The 19,747-nt window shown below is 35.8% G+C and overlaps 2 protein-coding genes across 5 annotated transcripts in view; one reads left to right on the plus strand and one right to left on the minus strand.

Annotated features, from left to right (window-relative positions):
• Window positions 1–19,747, minus strand: part of LOC123564828 (uncharacterized) — a 44,277-nt gene that overhangs the window by 9,856 nt on the left and 14,674 nt on the right. The gene's annotated exons all lie outside the window — the stretch shown is intronic.
• LOC123564826 (uncharacterized) lies at window positions 1,182–17,267 on the plus strand. The gene is made up of 2 exons (XM_045358677.2): window positions 1,182–1,671; window positions 14,701–17,267. Exon 2 carries the CDS (start codon window positions 14,708–14,710, stop codon window positions 16,478–16,480), a length of 1,773 nt encoding a protein of 590 aa, XP_045214612.2. The 5' UTR covers window positions 1,182–1,671; window positions 14,701–14,707; the 3' UTR covers window positions 16,481–17,267.

Here is a 19,747-nt window from a genome sequence, read left to right on the forward strand (position 1 = left end):
GAACTTTCAGACAAGATGATCTTTTTTTTTCCTAAACAAGTCCATGTTAAACTTGGTACCCCTAGGGCAGGGCCTCTTTTCACCCAACATTAGGAAAGGCAACATACCAAATATCAAAAGCCTAGGCCATGCAGTTCCTGGCAAGAAGGTTTTTAACGTTTTTTTGGTATATAAGTATATGTTAAACTTGAGAACCCCCAGACTGGGCCACTTTTCACCCAAGGGGCACAATTTGAACAATTTTGGGAGAGGACCACAAGACAATGTTACATACAATACATCAAAGGCCTAGGTTTTGTGGTTTTAGACAAGAAGATTTTTAAAAAAAAATTCCTAAATAAGTTTATGTAAAACTTGTAACCCACTGGGGCGGGTCTATTTTCACCCCAGAGGCACAATTTGAACAATTTATTTAGAGGACCATAAGATGATGTCACATGCCAAAAAAAGGCGGCCATCCAAGGATCATTCCTGTGAAGTTTGGTGTAATTCTGCCCAGTGGTTTTCTAGGAGATTTTTTTTTAGAAAATGTTGACAGACAATGGACCACAGACAACGATTGAGCAGTCACAAAAGCTCACTATGAGCCTTTGGCTCAGGTCAGCCAAAATCTATTTTCAGTCTCAATGTCTATGCAACCTTGACATTTGGAATATTGATTCCAACAAATAATGGGGGTTGTCTTCTGACCATAGGCAACCTCTCAATCAAGTCTGGTAGCCAAAGGCCCATCCATTCTTAAGTTGTTGATCAGAAACCAAACAGTGTACTGACAGAGAAGCAAACCATTATACAATCTGTTCTTTGCACTGGGGCAAAACAATTGTATTGAACCAAAAAAAGAGCATATAAGCACTGTTATGCAACTACAGTCAATCAATTTGCAAGAAAACAGGGTTTACCAAACTAACCACATAAATTTCCAACATTTATAGAGTTAAGGTTTAGCCGTATATCACAAAACAACAGATATTTTTAGCAAATGAACAGCATCTTGACACACAACTTATCTCTCCAATACATGTTTTACTGTTCTGTCTGACGGAGTTGGATACTTAAAATATTCTAAATGAGTTGTCACCCTTTAAATAAGAATGCCATTTGTAAAGAAATAGATGTAAACAATTGTCAAAACGATGTTTTACCTAGTTATGTAAAGTTTAAACACTCGCACGATGTTGCAAATGCATCAAAACGAAGACATGTAACAGCTTTTTAAAAATGGTGAATTTTTAAAGGCACTGGACTGTCCAGAAGTGTGGCCCCTTCAAATTGTCCCTTTCCGGAATTCAATACATATATGAATAAACTGACAATGGTTTTGTACAATAATATAAATGTTTTATATGCTGTTATATTTTCATGTAAAACAATTCTTTCTTTCTATGATTTGAAGACATTCGAACTTTTTGCTCTGAAACATGGACCTATACCTTAACAAGTATCTATCTAGATAGGGTATAAACCATCAAAAATGCTGATTCATGTGTAGATTAGCCATGCTTTTACTGCTTTTACTATATAAATCCATTAATCTTTAGGAATAACACAATGTCAAATAAGGAAGTTAATGTTCATTTTTGAAACTGAGATGCTGCCATATTCTTACTGACAGATTTTTTTGTAACATTTTAAGTTTTAAAAAGAATTTGTCCCGGAGTGCATAAAAAGGTAGGATATTAACATTATACTAACTATAAATTATATATAACCTATAGGTCTAAACAAGAAATGTTGTTGACTATAATCTTGCTTTAGACACTGTTTAAAGTTTGACTTTGTTCGTAACCTAGGGATTGTGCTATTTACAGATTTATTTACAGTTGTTATTTTACTAATAAAATGATCACTGTTTACATGTTTTTCAGTGAATTATGTGGAATACTGATATAATTATCTGGTATTTTCACAGTGAAAAATATCAAATATATTTTTCACTGGTAAGAACTATTAAAAGCATAAATTTAGAAAATTTGTTTGTTCTACATTGTGTAAGGTATTAGATCACGAATAGAGAACCTCCTTTTTGAAGAGTATTCAATTTTTACCATAAACCTACTTTTAATGCAATTCTTAGTGGGGGGGGGGGGCTTAGGTTCAAGCCCTACTGGGACCAAATTTTTTTCCCTTATTTTCCTTTTTTCTAGTATGTTTTTACTTCTTTCAAGACTTATTATTGATTTCTTGTACAAAAATGAAAAAAGATTAATCTTATAATCAATTTCTTGATGTTCAAAGTGAATTTACTACTTAAACGGAAGGGGTAGAGTTACACATCTTTGAAAATATTGAGTTACACTTGGTGAAAATTCTCTCTTTTGCTTTCACATTTAAGTTATATATTGTGGAAGAAATTTAGGTAGGTTTTACATCTGCCCTAAGGTTATTTTTAAATGCAGTAAGCAAAATTCAAAACAGAAACACAGCATTCGACCTTATTTTTTCAATGTTGAAGTATGAATTCTGTCTCATTAAATCCGTTTACTTGAGGCATCATAGAAAAAATGATATTGACATTTTTATTTTGTGTTTTATAATTGTTTACCATATGCAATAGTTTGATGTTTCTTTTATTAAAATTAATGGTAAAATAAGTTCTCTGCAAACGTTTTGGGTAGTGGCTATCACTTTGAAATTTGTCTCTACTTGAGGTTGAGGAGATACAATAAGTTATACAAAATTTATAAAAAACAGCACTGTAAAAGTTGTTTAAAAATTGCAAAATAGTGCGGAACACAGTTACCTTTCAGAATATACCAAGCAAAGGCCATTTTGTAAACATTACTATTAGTGACCTAATACCTTAAACTCATGAACACCACAATCTGACTAAAGTACTTGATCTTCTAAACGAAGATCTGAGAACGACCCATTCACATTCGTCTTCTGTATATTTTGGATTTCCAGTATTGCTATTTTTATTTTATCCAATCAGACGACTTGTTCGAATGTCAAAGAGTAAGAAAAATGTGCAGTCATTCCAGGGCTCGAACCCGGGACCCCTCGCTTACAAAGCAAGTGGCCTACCGACTGAGCTAACCGGCTATCTGATACAATATGACATAAAAATTGTAAATATCAAAAGTCAAGGCTACAGGTAGATTTGCAGGATGTTGTAAGTTAGGCTCTGATTGGCTAGCGAAAGGGTCGTCAGAACGAGGCAATGAATAGGTCGTTCTCAGATCCTATGCGTAGCGTAATAGGATATGTACTTTAGTCAGATTGTGAACACCATATCTTACATTTTCACACATGGCTATGCCACTCATTAAAATACAAGATTTAGCTGACCAACAGAATCCTTCTAGCGCATATTAAATAATATTATATTCTTTTTAACGGATCTGTTTTTAGCATCATGTTACAGATGCTTATAAAAAACAATGATGAAAAATATATGTTTTGTTAATTTAGGTTCATTCTTAACTATTTAGAAATATCTACAGTTATTTTACAAAAACATTTACTGAACACAATAAAAGTTGACATTCGTATTTTTTTATAATTCAAAGTAGGTTTTTTCCTTAAATAAGAAGCAATACGTCACCTCAATGCAACAAAGTTGTATCTTATTATATATTTATATAGAGATACGACTTTGCTGCGTTGAGGTGACGAAATTTAATTTATTATTATAGCAGTGCACTCCGTGTTATTTTGAAGCATTGAATGCTATTGACAGTACCTGACTCTCTCCATAAATTAGGGAAAACAAAAATGGCCTTTAACAGAAGTGCTCAAATACCTATTTGCACACTTCAGTAGTCAGAAATTGTGTGTATTTTTCTCCATGAAACTGCCACCACTCTTTGTCTGCTTTTTTACGTGTTACATTTTCATTTTATCTATTGTAATTGGGTTTTAACATTACAGTTCCGAAGTAAAGTTGTATGGCATATATCCATTTTTTATGGTGGGAGTGGGGAGATGATTGCAAGTGCCTGTCCAAGCATTTTGTCATGATCGGGCATTTTGGTAGTACAACCCATCTTTTATAAGCCAACTGGATGGCCTCTTCACATGAAGAAATTTACGCCCAAAACAAGATAAGAACCAGTTCCAGTGAGGAGCATGTAATTCAAAGTCAGCGAACTTAACAGCTTGGCCAGGGAAGCCTGCATTACTTTGAAAGAGAAAGGAAATTGTAGGTAGGACAGAAACACAACCACAAACAATCGCAGCGACTGCAATAATTGTACATACCCTTGCCGATGCTGTTAACATGGCCTTGATGAATATTCCCCTTAATAGAAAGTGTATGCATGATTTAAGTTTGAATAGTCAAAATCAATGCTGGGTGTTTTCATCACGTGACTTACACGTGAGAAAAATTGCATACATGTACACACAAAGATGTTGTGGCACCCTTGCCAGATACTTGTCGGCTTCAGGAGCTAATTCCCTGAATCTGGCGTCCTGGAAACGAGACAGAGCATCACAGATAGAGTTGTGCACACCTGGCACATGAGTTGCTCTTAATAAGATGTTAAGTTTCAAGCATATTAAAGTCAGTGCTCTGAGTACACACATTACCTTATCCGACTTAGAAGTCAGCGAATTCAGAATGCAAACGACGGCCTCGTTATCACAATTAAATTTGATCTTTTTGTTTTCTAGTTTTTGACCCCAAATGACCACTGCTACTAGAATGGGGAACAACTGTAATGTCATCAGTAAGATGTTCATTTCGCCAAGATTCGGGCCATTTTGCTTGACACCAATGGCACCAAAGCCTAACCCAGGACCCCCTGCACTGTCGGTAAACAATTGCACATCATCATTTGACAGCCAAAATCTATCGTGAAAAACCGATATACCATTGTGCATTTTAAAAAATGACTGCCACATTTCTAAATCTAATCTGATACCTTTGTTTACTCTTTAATGATGGTATGGTTTTGACAAACCGCAAGAGTCGTCGGCAAAAAGGCCTTCGGGCGACAGTAGCTCTGCAGCAGAAATTAAGCGACCCTATAAGTGATTGCATTTCTTTTAAAGTGACCTTGTTTTGCCTAAGAATTTCTTGAATTTTTTGTACCACCTCTTCGACTTTCTGAGCGGGGATACGCACCTGCATTTTTTCAGAATCCAACTCAAGGCCTAGAAAAACAATTACTTCGGCCGGACCCTCTGTTTTTTCATCTGCTAACGGAACACTTACCTCATTCATACATTCCCTAAAAGTGACCATTAATGATCTGCATGATGAAAATGTCTTATCCCGGCCCAAAAAATCGTCTAAGTAATGTATGAGCTGTCCTGATGTCATTTTACTTTTGACAACAAATTCCAAAAACGTTGAAAACATAACATACTTGCAACACATCAGGTAATCTTCTGCATGCCCCCCCACCCCCACCCCCTCACGACGCGCACACCACTAGCGATGAGGATGTAACTTGTTTTCCATTTTGTTTTTATTATTTTTTGTACTTCTTTTATATTTTTCATTTCTTTATTTTTTCATCTTCTTCTGTGCATTTATAATTCTTTTAGACACATACTCAATGTCACATGCATTCATTCCCAGCAGGCATACGACGTCGAATCGACGTTGGATATTGGTTGAATTTAGGTTGCGACGTCGTCGACCTAAATGCAACGTCTAAAAGATGTTGAAACCCCAACATCTAACAGACCTCGGTAGTAGACGTCGAATTGACATTGGATATTGGTTTGATTTAGGTCGCGGCCTCGGCGACCTAAATGCAAAGTCAAAGACATTGAAACCACAACGTCTAACAGACATTGCTAGTAGAAATTTAAACGACGTTGGATACATGTCGGATTTTTTTAATATTTCGCAGCAAAAACACAATTATATTTTCCAGTGATGAACTTGTTTCTTGAATGGACACATTTTTGTTTAACACAAAATCATAATTTCAATTTTGTTTTACACGAGGTAGCTGTTAAGTATAGATTGAACAGGAACTTCTTTAAAACATCCGACCTGTAACCGAGGGAATGAGTAGTTATTAGTATGCATTTAACAAACTAAATTGGTCTGGTGCAAGAATTTCATTTTGGCTTAGTTTTAAATTATATGATGTCAGATGATATACCTGGATCAAAACGGGAACATTAGTTACGAAATCTGACCCAGCGTTGAACTTTACACATGTAGCTCAGTTAGACACACGCAACTCGCAATTCTCATGGTAATTTGATACATTTGCGAGAGTTTGCAGACATTTAGAGCAACTGTATGGATTAATTTTCACCTAGATTTGTAGAAAGTAAGTATTTTAATACTTATTTCTTAATTATTTGACTTATCATATCAATTATTACCCGCCATAGAAAATTCATACAATTCGTAAGAACAAGAAACTTTTAACTATAAAATAAAACTTAAAAACATACTTGATAGAAGAGTTAACATTGAATATAATGTTTAAAATTTAAACTTTCAGAATGCCTTTGAAGTAACTGAACATTCACATTTTATATATTTCAGATGAAGTTTGCACTGATAATTGTGATGATTTTGAGAGATTCAACTATCAAAGCAGAAAGTTCTCCACTGACTACAACAAATCTATGTTGACCTTATTTATCATGACGATAGATGTCGATTGAAAAGAATTTTAATATTACATTATAAATAAAATGATTTATAAAGATGAAATGATTAATGTTGATTCTTGGAAAGAAAACCGATATTATAAATATCAATAATATGACGTTTAAACAACGTCAGAAAACCGACATTGAATCGACGTCAGAAAACCGACGTTGAATCAATGTCAGACTTCGACATCTAAAAACCTCACATTTTCAACCAAAATGCAACGTTGAATCGACGTTCGTATCCGACGTCATATCAACGTTGTTACGACGTCAAAAAAAAAAAAAGAGGCAATATGTGCACAGCAGTTAATCTGATCCCGACTATGGTCTATCCAACAGAAAACCAACATAGTGGCTTTGCGACCAGCATGGTTACAGACTAGCCTCCGCATCTGCGCAGTCTGGTCAGGATCCATGCTGTTCGCTTTTAAAGCCTATTGGAATTAGACCAACCGTTAGCAAACAGCATGGATCTTGACTAGTCTGCACAGATGTGCAGACTGGTCTGTATCCATGCTGGTCGCAATTGCACTATGTTGATTTTCTCATGGCACGGCTCATTTTGCTTGAACATGTAATAAAAATGTATCCAAGTCGCTACATAAAAAATTCACCTGAAACTCGACTGGACCTTTTAGTTCGTTTTCGCGTCTAGCCGTATTTATATATGCCATCTGTTGGTTTTCTCATGGCGCAGCTCAAAGGTTATCTGTGCCACTGGTACTTATCCCAAACAAGAACCAACCCTACGGCCTTGATAAGATGACTGCCTTTTCTTAGTATTAATGTTATGCAGCATACAAATACCAGCCATCACTTATAACAGAACTATACAGACATGTTCATGTACTTAAATAACTACCTGAACCACTGTAATAAAATTGACTAGTCACTTATACATGTATACCTATTCACACATGTAATGCATCATATCTTAACATTGATAAATCAAGTACAGGTTGTTTGCAAAAATAGTGTTCTATTTTTTATTTATTTATAGGATTTTAATCTTAAAATGTTATTTTTTTTTCTTAAATAAAATTATTTTGTCACTTTATTCGGATGGAATTCATATATTTAAAACTTACGTAAAGTGATGATATTATATTTTTACGGAAATTAAACATTTTATTTTTTCAAGTAAATATACCCTGGCCTAGATAAAATAAGAAAAAACATTTTGATAGGAACAGATGCAAACCAGTTTCAGCTATAATAAGTTAACTAACACATTGGTTTATCATTGACTCGAAACATTTCGGGTATTGTTTAATACTTAATGAGAATTTTGCCTTCAAAATGTAGGCTAGAAGCATATAATAAGTGTCTGAAGTCCTTTACATTCGAGCCACAAACAACACAAGTACGTCTACGATTCGATGTAGACCTAGTATTTGGACATGACGCATTTTCATTTGCGTTGTCACCACACCCATCGGGCAATATGCCCGCTGACCTAATAATATCATCAAAATTTACAATAGAACCAGAACGTAAACTACCTTAGACCCGTGCGAAAACAGGCCAGGAAATCCTGGGATTATCCTGGGATATCTCAGGTTATCTCAGGAGAAATTCCTGCCATTTTCCTGGGATATCCTGGGATATCTCAAGATTTTTCACGCCGGTAATTGGAACAGGATTTATTCCTGCACATTCCTGGACAATCCTGTATAAGCAGGAAATGCCAGGGTGTAGAAAATAACATTTTGAGGTCCAGGAAATCCAAGGATATCCTGGGAAGCCAAGATTGAAAAAAGTGTCCTGGGGCCAGGATATCCTGGAATTTCCTGGGATGTAGATGGAGTACCAGGACCAGGAAATCCCAGGAAGCCAGGATGGCAGTGTCCTGGGGCCAGGATATCCTGGGATTTCTTGGCAAGTAGAATGAATCCTGGGACCAGGACATCCAAGGTTATCCTGGGTGCAGGACTTTACCTTAAAATAATTGTTAGAAATAATCAATCATTGTGTCTCATTTGGAAAGAATTAACTTTTTGTAGCTTTAAGATTATTATTAGACTGAAATGAGACCCTAAAGACAAACACAAGTTGTAAGCTTTTCTTCCTTTTTGGGGGAATTCATATAATAGGTATCTCACAAACACTGACAACTGTATAAACAAAAATTAATGTAATAAAAAATGTCAAATGTTAAATGTTATTTTTATACTTAAATATGATCATATTTGACAGGTTGTATTGTTTTTTTTTGTTTTTTTGTTTTTGTTTTTTTTTCAAATTAGCATAATTTTTCAACATCTCTTTTCATTCTCCATTTCATTTCATCAACTGCTGAATGTAATTAGCCTTTGCCTGACCAGCTTCAGCCTGTCCCTCATTATATTTAGGCACCCATGTAATTAAGTCTGTGGTTCAAATTTATTTATATAACAATCACCTAAAATATATACAAGTATTAGATAAACTCTTGTTACAGAAGCATAATTATCTATCCTTCACATATACCTGAACAAAAATACCTGTGACCAGGTAAAAGTTTAATTAAGACACTGATGGGAATAAAGATGGTATTTTAGTCTATAATTTTTTTCTGGTCCTGTGACATTACAGGTTTGAATTACATTTAAAATTAAAAAGTTTAATGTTCTTACCTGATATCCTTCTTAAACTTAAGCATTTTTAGAGATTCCAGTTAAAATATTTTGCTCCATTCCATGTGCCAGCAACAACATGAACAAAGCACTTCCTGTTTACATTCAAATTTTTGGTATTCATAAGCAATTTTCTTGAGTACAATATAGTTACTGAAGGGAATATCTAGAATGTTATTGATATAAATATATACAGTACAAGAGTGAATTTGACCATTCTTTAGCCAACAGAATTTGGAATAATCACAGAAAAACAAACAGAAAAAGGGGGAATATTTTTTTGGCACATGTATAACAGCATCAGAAGCCTTCATTTTCATTGGTTCCTTTCTTGATGCAGGATTTCTCAGGATATCCTGGGATTTCCTGCATAAAGAAAATTATGATTTACATTTGTTACAGCTTATTGAATCTTATTTGAAGAAGTCCTGGCTTGTCCTGCCTGTTCCTCAATCAATTTATATAAGTCCTGGATTGTCTTGCCTTATCCTGTCTTCTTTTATTCTGGTCCTGGCTTTTCCTGTCTTAAGCTGAGCTCTTAAAATACCATATAGGATATCCCAGGATATCTCAGGATTCACCTGGGATATCCTGGCCTCCAGGATTTATTTCTGCATGGGTGGGTCTGGCTGTGTAAGCCTAGTGTCTTGTTCCTCGTCATCCTGACGTTGCGTATTTGCCTGCTCGTCATTGTTCCGTCACTGAGTACTGGCCTTGCTCTTCACGCCTTTACCTCTACCAGGCATTGTAACATATAGATAGCGTATACAAGTCAATACAACTTATTAAAATTTCAGCGATGTGTACTGAATGAAGTCTAATGCCAGAAAGGCCAAATACCTGCGGTAATGGTTATTTAACCTCACATGAATATGCCCGAGTGAACATGTCACGTGATCGTGCCACCTACTGGCCGTAACCATGACTACACATGCCGCTTCTATCGCAAAAATAAATTATATTATTTTGTATAAAAAATAATATATGTATTATTGGGAAAAAATGGTGAAATTCTAGCATATGCCTTTAACAAACTATAAGACATGGATCTGTCCTGCAAAGCTTTGCAGTTCAGTTTTCACCTTTATTTCATAGTTTACATTTTTTAGATAAAAACACTATTGTAATATCTATATTATATGTCTATATATTAAATAGTCCTGCCATCCTTCAACCTAAACTTGGGTTTTATTATATTATTAAATAATGAAATTGTTTTGGAAAAAGACTACAGTAGTAATATGCTCATATCCCCCCATCCCACAACCTTTGGCCCCAAAAAACCCAAAATAGAAGAAATAGTAAATAAGGTATAAATAGCCTATTTTGAAAAGTACACACATTAAACTAAGTATTCTAGATGAAATTATTAATGCAGAAATAGTGAAAGTTTCTTTAGTGGTCCAAGAATGTTTGGGAAAAACAAGGATAGACCTGGAAAGTTGATTCCCACCCCTTCCTACCAACATCTTTGAAATAACTCATACGTGAATACAAGAGACTGTGTTAACTGTATTATGTTATTTTTATCCTTATCTTTCTTGAAACAAGTAGTGGAGAAGTAAATTTCCTATAAACTAGAAAATGCTTTTGTAAACAAGGGTGCCAGAATGTCACAATATACGCCCATCACAGCAAATTTGTTTACACTAGCACCTGTATTTGCAAATGGAATTTTAATTTTCTAGTTGTTTACAATGTTGTTTTTTTTAGAAATTATTGTAATTCTTTTATTTTTCTAAGTCCACAAAAAAAATCCTTACCAGGTAGAGATACCTTAAAATACACCCAAAATTTGAAAGTAACATCAATGTTGTACCACAGAAAAGTGGTCTTGGTTTTTCCCTACGGTCAGTTATAAAAAAGTTACAATGTAAGTTATTTATAGTAACAAACTAAGAAAAGTTAATCTTTAAAGAGAAAAAAAAAAAAAAAAAAAAAAAAAAATCAAAAAAAAAAAATTACAAGTCCACATAAAAATCCTTACCAGGTAGAGATAGCTCAAAATACACCTCAGAATTGGATGTAACATGCATGTTGTACTACAGAAATGTGGTCTCGATTTTTCCCTACGACTTGTAATGAAAAAGTTACAATATAAGCTATTTATAGTAACAGCAAAGGGAAGTAATTCAAAAGAAGGGACCAGTGCATGACACTCCGTCTCATGATGGTGTACAATTGTGCCAAGTTACATCAAAATCCCTCCATGCATGAAGAAGAAATGCTCCGGACAAAGTCATTCTTGTATCTGACCTTTGACCTTTAAGTGTGACCTTGACCTTAGACTGAGGGACCTGGTTCTTGCGCATGACACTCCGTCTCATGCTTGTGAACATTTGTGCCAAGTTGTATCAAAATCCCTCAATGCATGAAGAAGAAATGCTCTGGACAAAGTTTTCATTCTTGTATCCTTGACCTCTAAGTGTGACCTTGACCTTACCCCTAGGGACCTGGTTCTTGCGCATGACACTCCGTCTCATGATGGTGAACAATTTTGCCAAGCTATATCAAAGTCCTTTCATGCATGAAGAAGATATGCTCCGGACAAAGTTTTCATTCTTGTATCCTTTGACCTCTAAGTGTGACCTTGACCTTAGACCTAGGGACCTGGTTCTTGCGCATGACACTCCCTCTCATTATGGTGAACAACTGTGCCAAGCTACATCAAAATCATTCCATGCATGAAGAAGATATGCTCCGGACAAAGTCATTCTTGAATTTTTCATTCTTGTATCCTTTGACCTCTAAGTGTGACCTTGACCTTAGACCTAGGGACCTGATTTTTGCGCATGACACTCCGTCTCATCATCATGAACAATTGTGCCAACTTTCATAAAAATCCCTCCATGCACGAAGAAGATATGCTCCGGACAAAGTCATTCTTGAATTTGACCTTTGACCTCTAAGTGTGACCTTGACCTTAGACCTAGGGACCTGGTTCTTGCGCATGACACTCCGTCTCATGATGGTGAACAACTGTGCCAAGTTTCATCAAAATCCCTCCATGCATGTAGAAGATATGCTCCGGAAAAGGTCTGTGGACGCCGCCCGCCCGCCCGCCCGCCCGCCAGGGGCGTTCCCATAATACGTCCCGTTTTTCAAACGGGCGTATAAAAAGCGCATGTCTCCCCCAATGCAAAGTCCTATAGGCAAGAAGTCAATAGGGGTCAGGAGCGAAAGTCAAAGAGACACTGATGGTTGGCTGCAATAGGGATCATCTACTTGGCATGTCCAGTCATCCTGCTAAATTTCAACACTCTTGGCCTAGTGGTTCTCAAGTCACTGTTCAGGCTCCTGTGACCTTGACCTTTGATTAAGTGACCTCAAATAAATGTCCAATCATCCTATCAAGTTTCAACATTGTAGGTCAAGTGGTTCTCAAGTTATTTCCAAAAAATGATTTTACATGAACAGGCCACTGTGACCTTGACCTTTAATAGACTGACCCCAAAATCAATAGGGGTCATCTACTCTGCATGTTCAATCATCCTATGAAGTTTCAACATTCTGGGTCAAGTGGTTCTCAAGTTATTGATCTGAAATGGTTTTCAATGTTCAGGCCCATGTAACCTTGACCTTTAATGGAGTGACCCCAAAAACAATAGGGGTCATCTACTCTTTATGAAAAATCATCCTATGAAGTTTTAACATTCTGGGTCGAGAGGTTCTCAAGTTATTGATTGGAAATGGTTTTCCATGTTCAGGCTCCTGTGGCCTTGACCTTTAACAGAGTGACCCTAAAATCAATAGGGGTCATCTACTCTGCATGATCAATCATCCTATGAAGTTTCATCATTCTGGGTCAAGTGGTTCTCAAGTTACTGACCGAAATGGTTTTCAATGTTCGGGCCCCTGTGACCTTGACCTTTCAATGAGTGACCCCAAAATCGTTAGGGGTCATCTACTCTGCATGACCAATCATCCTATTAAGTTTCAACATTCTGGGTCAAGTGGTTCTCAAGTTACTGACCGGAAATGGTTTTCAATGTTCAGGCCCCTGTGACCTTGACCTTTGATGGAGTGACCCCAAAATCAATAGGGGTCATCTACTCTTCATGATCAATCATCCTATCAAGTTTCAACATTCTGGATCAAGTGGTTCTCTAGTTATTGATCGGAAATGGTTTTCAATGTTAAGGCCCCTGTGTCCTTGATCTTTGACGGAGTGACCCAAAAATCAATAGGGGTCATCTACTCTTCATGACCAATCATCCTATGAAGTTTCAACATTCCGGGTCAAGTGGTTCTCTAGTTATTGATCGGAAATGGTTTTTAATGTTCAGGCCCCTGTGACCTTGACCTTTGACAGAGTGACCCCAAAAACAATAGGGGTCGTCTACTCCAGCAGCCCTACAACTCTATGAAGTTTGAAGGTTCTAGGTCAAATGGTTCTCCAGTTATTGCTCGGAAATGAAGTGTGACATACGGACGGACGGACTGGGGGAGACATAATAAGACTGACTCACTGCAGACCTGAAATGCCTGTATTAAATTACACTCTGAATTCAAGAAACCTGAATGGAAAGTATCTTTAATGTACATATTTTGTAACCACGGTGATACTAACCTTAGCCTTTAGTAAGTAAATAATACATATTACAGTCAAACCTGTGAACAAAGACTACTCTTCGGAACAAGCAATAGTGGCCTTTGTTCACAGGTGGTCTTTATTGGGGGAAGGGTCACTTCTCAGTTAGCCATTAGCGTGCTGATAAAAAGTATTTTTACAGCTTCTTGCTTTCTTTTTGTTCTATTGTATTAATTCGGCCGGTGCAAACTTGCAAATTTTCAATCAAGCAGTATATATATAATTATTATGTTTGCTATGATGTAAAAATTTGGCTGATTTCAAATATTTTTATGCCGGAATGGTCAAGCTTGGTCGTTATTGGGTGTGGGAGTGGGGGTGGGGGGTGCAAATATGCCCCTTGGGAATGAATTAGGCCGGTCGCTGGTCCAGGTCACCAGGTGGTCGCTATTCAAGGCATATTTATGAGCATTTTTCTACGGGGGAACCAGAGACCAGTCGTTGTTGACAGGTGGTTGCTATTCACAGGTTGTTTTATATAAAGATAATTTACCATATCCTTGCATTACAGAGGAAACCACAACTGAGTTTTTGCTAAAAAGAAGGTTCTACTGAGATTTTGGACCTATTTCAAAATAAGGGTGCGATTTCTTTTCAACCTTGTTTCAACTGACCTGGCTGATTTATTTTCTCATTATTTAGACCATTTTGTGTAACAGTTTAGTAAAAGATGATAACAATCATGTAAAAAGCAATGACATCATAAAATGTTAATTTTAAAAATCTGCTCTAGCTTTCCCGCCATCATTACAAGCTAGAAAGCCATGTGACCTTAACTGTGTCAGTGTGGCTTAAACCCAATTAAAAACTGTCCCTACAGATTTTATGAAGTGTTTAATATTTTAACAATACAGACAGTTTAAAAAGATAAAACTCATTTATGTGTATCTTTCAAATTACTAAGTCTTCTATGTATTTCAGATTTAAAATGGCTGCGTTTGGCAGAAAGGCATGCCAGAAGTTTCCTTCCTCTATGTATATAGGTTCTGGTGAGGACTTTGAAATTTTCTGTCAGCCATGTGACAGGGATGATATCAGACTTTCTGCCTTCTGTTTCTGTGTAGATTGTGAAGAGCATCTATGTGAATCTTGTTTTAACCATCACAAGAGAGCTAAACCTTCCAGACATCATACCCTCCTTGATAAGCACAACATGCCAAAAAGTCTACAGGTTTCTTCACAACCTGATCCCCATGCTTTGCCCGGTGGTCTTACAAAACCATGCTCTACACACAAGAAGGAAATGATCAAGTTCTACTGTCATGGTCATAATGCACTTCTCTGCAGTGTATGTGTAACCCTAAATCATCAAAGCGCTACCTGCCATGTGGACTACATACCTGATATATCTGGCAATACTGTCAACAGCAATGAGTACAGTAAGATCATTATAGAGATAGATACCATGACTGGAATATTTAAAGATACAGCTAGAAACCTGAAGAAAATGACAGAAAAATCTAATGCCTCCTTTAAAGATGTTCTTGCAGAAATTAAAAAGTTCAGGAAAGAAATCAACCAAAGGTTGGATGCTATGGAAAAAGAAGCTGAAAATGCAGCTAAATCTCTGAAAAAAGACAATGACCAAAGACTTAAGACAGCACAAGCAACTTGTGATGATGTTACAAAAGACCTTCAAGAATCATCTGACACCATCAAACAACTAAACACATCAAAAGAAGCAGACAAACTGTTCATGGAATTGAAAAATGCTGAACAGCTACTTAAAGAGAATGAGAGGAAGATTTCACAGCTAACAACAGCTGGAGATGTGAAAGAATATCACTTTGAGCTAAATCTGGATATATCTACCCTTTTTGAAAACAAGAAATCTCTTGGAACATTAACTACAAAAGCATTAAAACCACAAATAAATGTCCCAGCTAAACTACAGTCCAAACAGTTTTCATACCAGGGAAAAGTCAACGCGAGAACATCACAAGATGAAGAAAGGTGCTGGATAACAGGAATGACTCTTCCTACATCTGACATACTTGTTGCTGCAGACTGTAAAAACGAATCAATCAAAATGATCAATATCAACAGTTATTCCATCATTGATCAACTACAACTACATACCAATCCCTGGAATGTCACCACAGTCTCAAAAGACAAACTAGCAGTCACACTGCCAGTTTCAAAAGAAATTCAGTTTGTATCATTTTCATCAAACAGATTAAAAAAGACACACACTGTGAAAGTTGAGGCAGAATGTAATGGTATATACTGTTACAAAGAACAACTCATAATGTTATTTCAGTCACCAGCGAAACTCCAAATCACTGATCTGAAAGGCAAAGTACTAAAGTCAATCACTAAAAATACAAATAAAGAAGACATATTCAGTCAGCCAATGCACGTTACAGCCAGCAGCAGCTCTATCTATGTATCTGATAACAAAAAGAAAGCTGTGATACAGCTAAACTGGCAAGGTGAAGTGACAGGTACTCATAGTGTATTAGGTGCTCCTGCGGGTCTTGCTATGTTAGCAGATGGATCGTTTTTCCTGAGTGATTATCATGAGGATATCTGTAAAATACAAAATATATCTAGTGACTGTACTAGAGGAGAGGTTGTGTTGAAGGATCTGAAGAGACCCTTTGCTATCTGCTGGTGTGAGGCCAACAAAACCTTGTACATCAGCAGCTTTACAGAGAATGCATCAGTAGCCAACTTTGTTCAGGTTTACAAGATGTCATAATAACTTCATCAAGAAATATCTGCACCTCTGCCACCACTTATCGCAGTATACTTAAATAACTATCAATGCATTGGTAAAACTGTCAGTGTCATGAGTGACTGACATCTATTCCACACAGTGACTGGTGGATAGCCTATAGCAATCTTTTTCATTCAGATTTGTGTCGCAATGTAATGATGCAAGATTTCATCTTTATAAATTTGTGCATTATGATGTTTCTACTTGTTTTATTCATAAACTACAGAATAACATTTAGATATTTTTTTCTAATATTTAGTATGGGCCACTTTGCAGAATATCGTGAATATTGCTGAATTTGATGTACAAAGTCATTTCACATTCAATTTGTAATTTTACAGTTTTTTTGTTTAAACTTAAAGGTATACCCTAAAATCCCAAAAATAAGCCAGTTTTGAAAATAAGCTGGTCTCGAAAATAAGCCACCATTTCACTACAGGAAAAAAGGGCTCATAAATTAGCCGGATACAAAAATAAGGCGTTCCATTTTTTGTATCAGTAATAGTATTAATGACTTTGTTATGACACCATACAAGATAGCAAAAGTTACAAACATGTACATAGCAGACTTATTTCTAAATGTAATAGCAATAAAACACTTAAAACAATGCAAGTTGTGCTGATTTTTAAAACCCTGGATAAATTGAAACATTAAAAGCAATAAAATTCCTGTCTCAAACACTTCTTGTCATGTCAGTTGTATTTATTAAAATGACCGTTCTATATATCACAATGCAGTGTTTAATTGTTTATCACATATTGTGTATTAGTTAGATATATACTTTTAGCTGGCTTACGGAAGGTCGGTGGTTCTACCCAGGTGCCGGCTTGTGATGAAATAATGCACGGAGGGGCACCTGGGGTCTTCCTCCACAATTAAAAGCTGGAAAGTCGCTATATGACCTATCATGTGTATAGGTACAACATTAAATAAAAAAAAACAAAAAAAAAACACCTTTGTTTGTAAGGCCAGACAAAACTTTTTAATGGGTAATTTATAATATCTGTTAGCATTGGATTATTTTCAATAAAAGATTTTAACAAATTGTAACAAAACAGTTATGTCAGTAGTATAAATATTTAGAGACTTTGATGTTTTTACTAAAAAGTAAAAAATATGACATTCGTGTCTTTCATATTTTGGTACTCAAAAATACGCCGGTTTTTAAACCGTTACTGAATATATATACTTAAAAGCTTGCCGGACTCAAAAATAAGCCAGTATCAATTAAAAGCCACCAAATCCTTTAAGTTACAAAAAGTTCAAATAAGCTGCAGCTTATTTTCAGGATTTCAGGGTATTAGATCCAAATTTCATATTTAAAAACATGAAACATTACTTTGTACAGTTTATGTTAACCTAAAATTAATAAGTTTATATGTATTAACAGTACCATGCACTGGGTTTAAAATAGTACACACTGTATACTGTACAGATAAACACAGTGTAAGTACATACACTTTCACTAAACAAGAGGACCAAATGGTCCTAGGTCGCTGACCTGAGAACAGCCTGATCAAATTTAATGACTATCCTGCTTAAAATGCCACCCATTTTGCATAGGCAAGATATGTCTCTGATTTGACCATGTGACCTAGTTTTTGACCTATCATGGCCCATATCTGAACTTATAGACCTAGCTTTCATCAAGACAAACAATCTGATCAAATTTCATGAAGGTCTACTGAAAAATGCAGCCCCTATTGCATACTGAAGGTTATTCTTTGATTTAACCAGGTGACCTAGTTTTTGACTCAACCTGACTGATATCTGAATTAAGACCTAAATTTCATTAATGCAAATGTTTTCATCAAATCGAACATCCTGCCTACAATGTAGCTCCTACTGCATTCATAAAGTTTTTCTTTGATTTTACTGGGTGACCTACTTCTTGACCCCAGCTGACCCCTATCTGAACTACTCCAGTCGATTCCTATCTGAACTTGACCTAGATTTCATCAAAACAAACATTCTGATCAAATTTCATGAAGATCCAGTGAAAAAATGCAGCCCCTATTGCATACTAATCCCAAATGACAACAAGATTCCCGCCGAAATGCGAGGACGATTCTATTTCATGATAACCAATGAAATACCAATCCATAATGCTTACACATTACCCTCTAAGTAAATATTAGTATTTCTTTCATCTTAAATATATACTATGATTTTATGGAAACATAGCTCAGTTGGGTAAAACGCAGATAACAACTGAATATTATAAGCAAATCATTTTGTGGGTTCGAATCTTCGTAAGGGTTTTTTCATTTTTTATCTTTTTGTGTTTTTTCTTTTCATTTTCATTTTTGTTCCCGTATTTTTGTTTCTTTCTTTGATGGTTTGTATTTGTATGTATGCCTTTATATAACACAACAGTATGTTTATTATTTGCATGGCTTAAATGCATGCATTTAGTCAATATCATCTTTGATATAATGCTAAACTTTTCTGATCTGCCATATCAGCTTAAGATACTCCTCTGTTGTGTTGTCACATAGTTCATGAAGGAATCTAAATGTTTATGAGAAATAAAAATTTAATGTCGATGCCGAGTTTCGAACCAACACGGCAAAAGATCTGTTTAACATGGACTGTATGCTTTACCACTGAGCTAATTTGCAATTGGTACAAAATCTAGAAATATTTAGATTGTAACATGTTAGAAAAATGTTGAATACCCTATGTTCCATTTTAATCTATTTATAGTCATGTTTGTAAATATCAAGTTATCGTTGGGGTATAGGACGTAAGGTTATTCATTGATTTGACCAGGTGACCTAGTTTTTGACCAAACATGACCCATATTTGAACTTGACCTAAATTTCAAACACTGTGATCAAATTTCATGAACATCCTGCCTAAAATAAAGCCCCTATTGCATTCACAAAGTTTTTCTTTGATTTTACTGGGGCAACTTGTTTTTGACCCCATATGACCTCTATTTGTACTTGACCTTGATATCATCAAGACAAACATTCTGATCAAATTTCATGAATATCCAGTGTAAAATGCAGCCACTATTGCATATACAAGGTTTCTCTTTAAATTTACCAGGTGACCTAGTTTTTGACTTAAGATTACCTATATTCAATCTCGACCTAGATTCCATAAAGGCAACCATTCTGACTAAATTTTATGAACATCCAGGGTACAATGCAGCCGCTATTGCATACAAAAGGTTTTTGTTTGATTTGACCGTGTGGTCTAGTTTTAAACCCCTGATGACCCATATTTAAAGCTGACCTAGA

The sequence above is a fragment of the Mercenaria mercenaria genome, chromosome 2 (assembly GCF_021730395.1).
Source record: "Mercenaria mercenaria strain notata chromosome 2, MADL_Memer_1, whole genome shotgun sequence".
Lineage (NCBI taxonomy): Eukaryota > Metazoa > Mollusca > Bivalvia > Venerida > Veneridae > Mercenaria > Mercenaria mercenaria.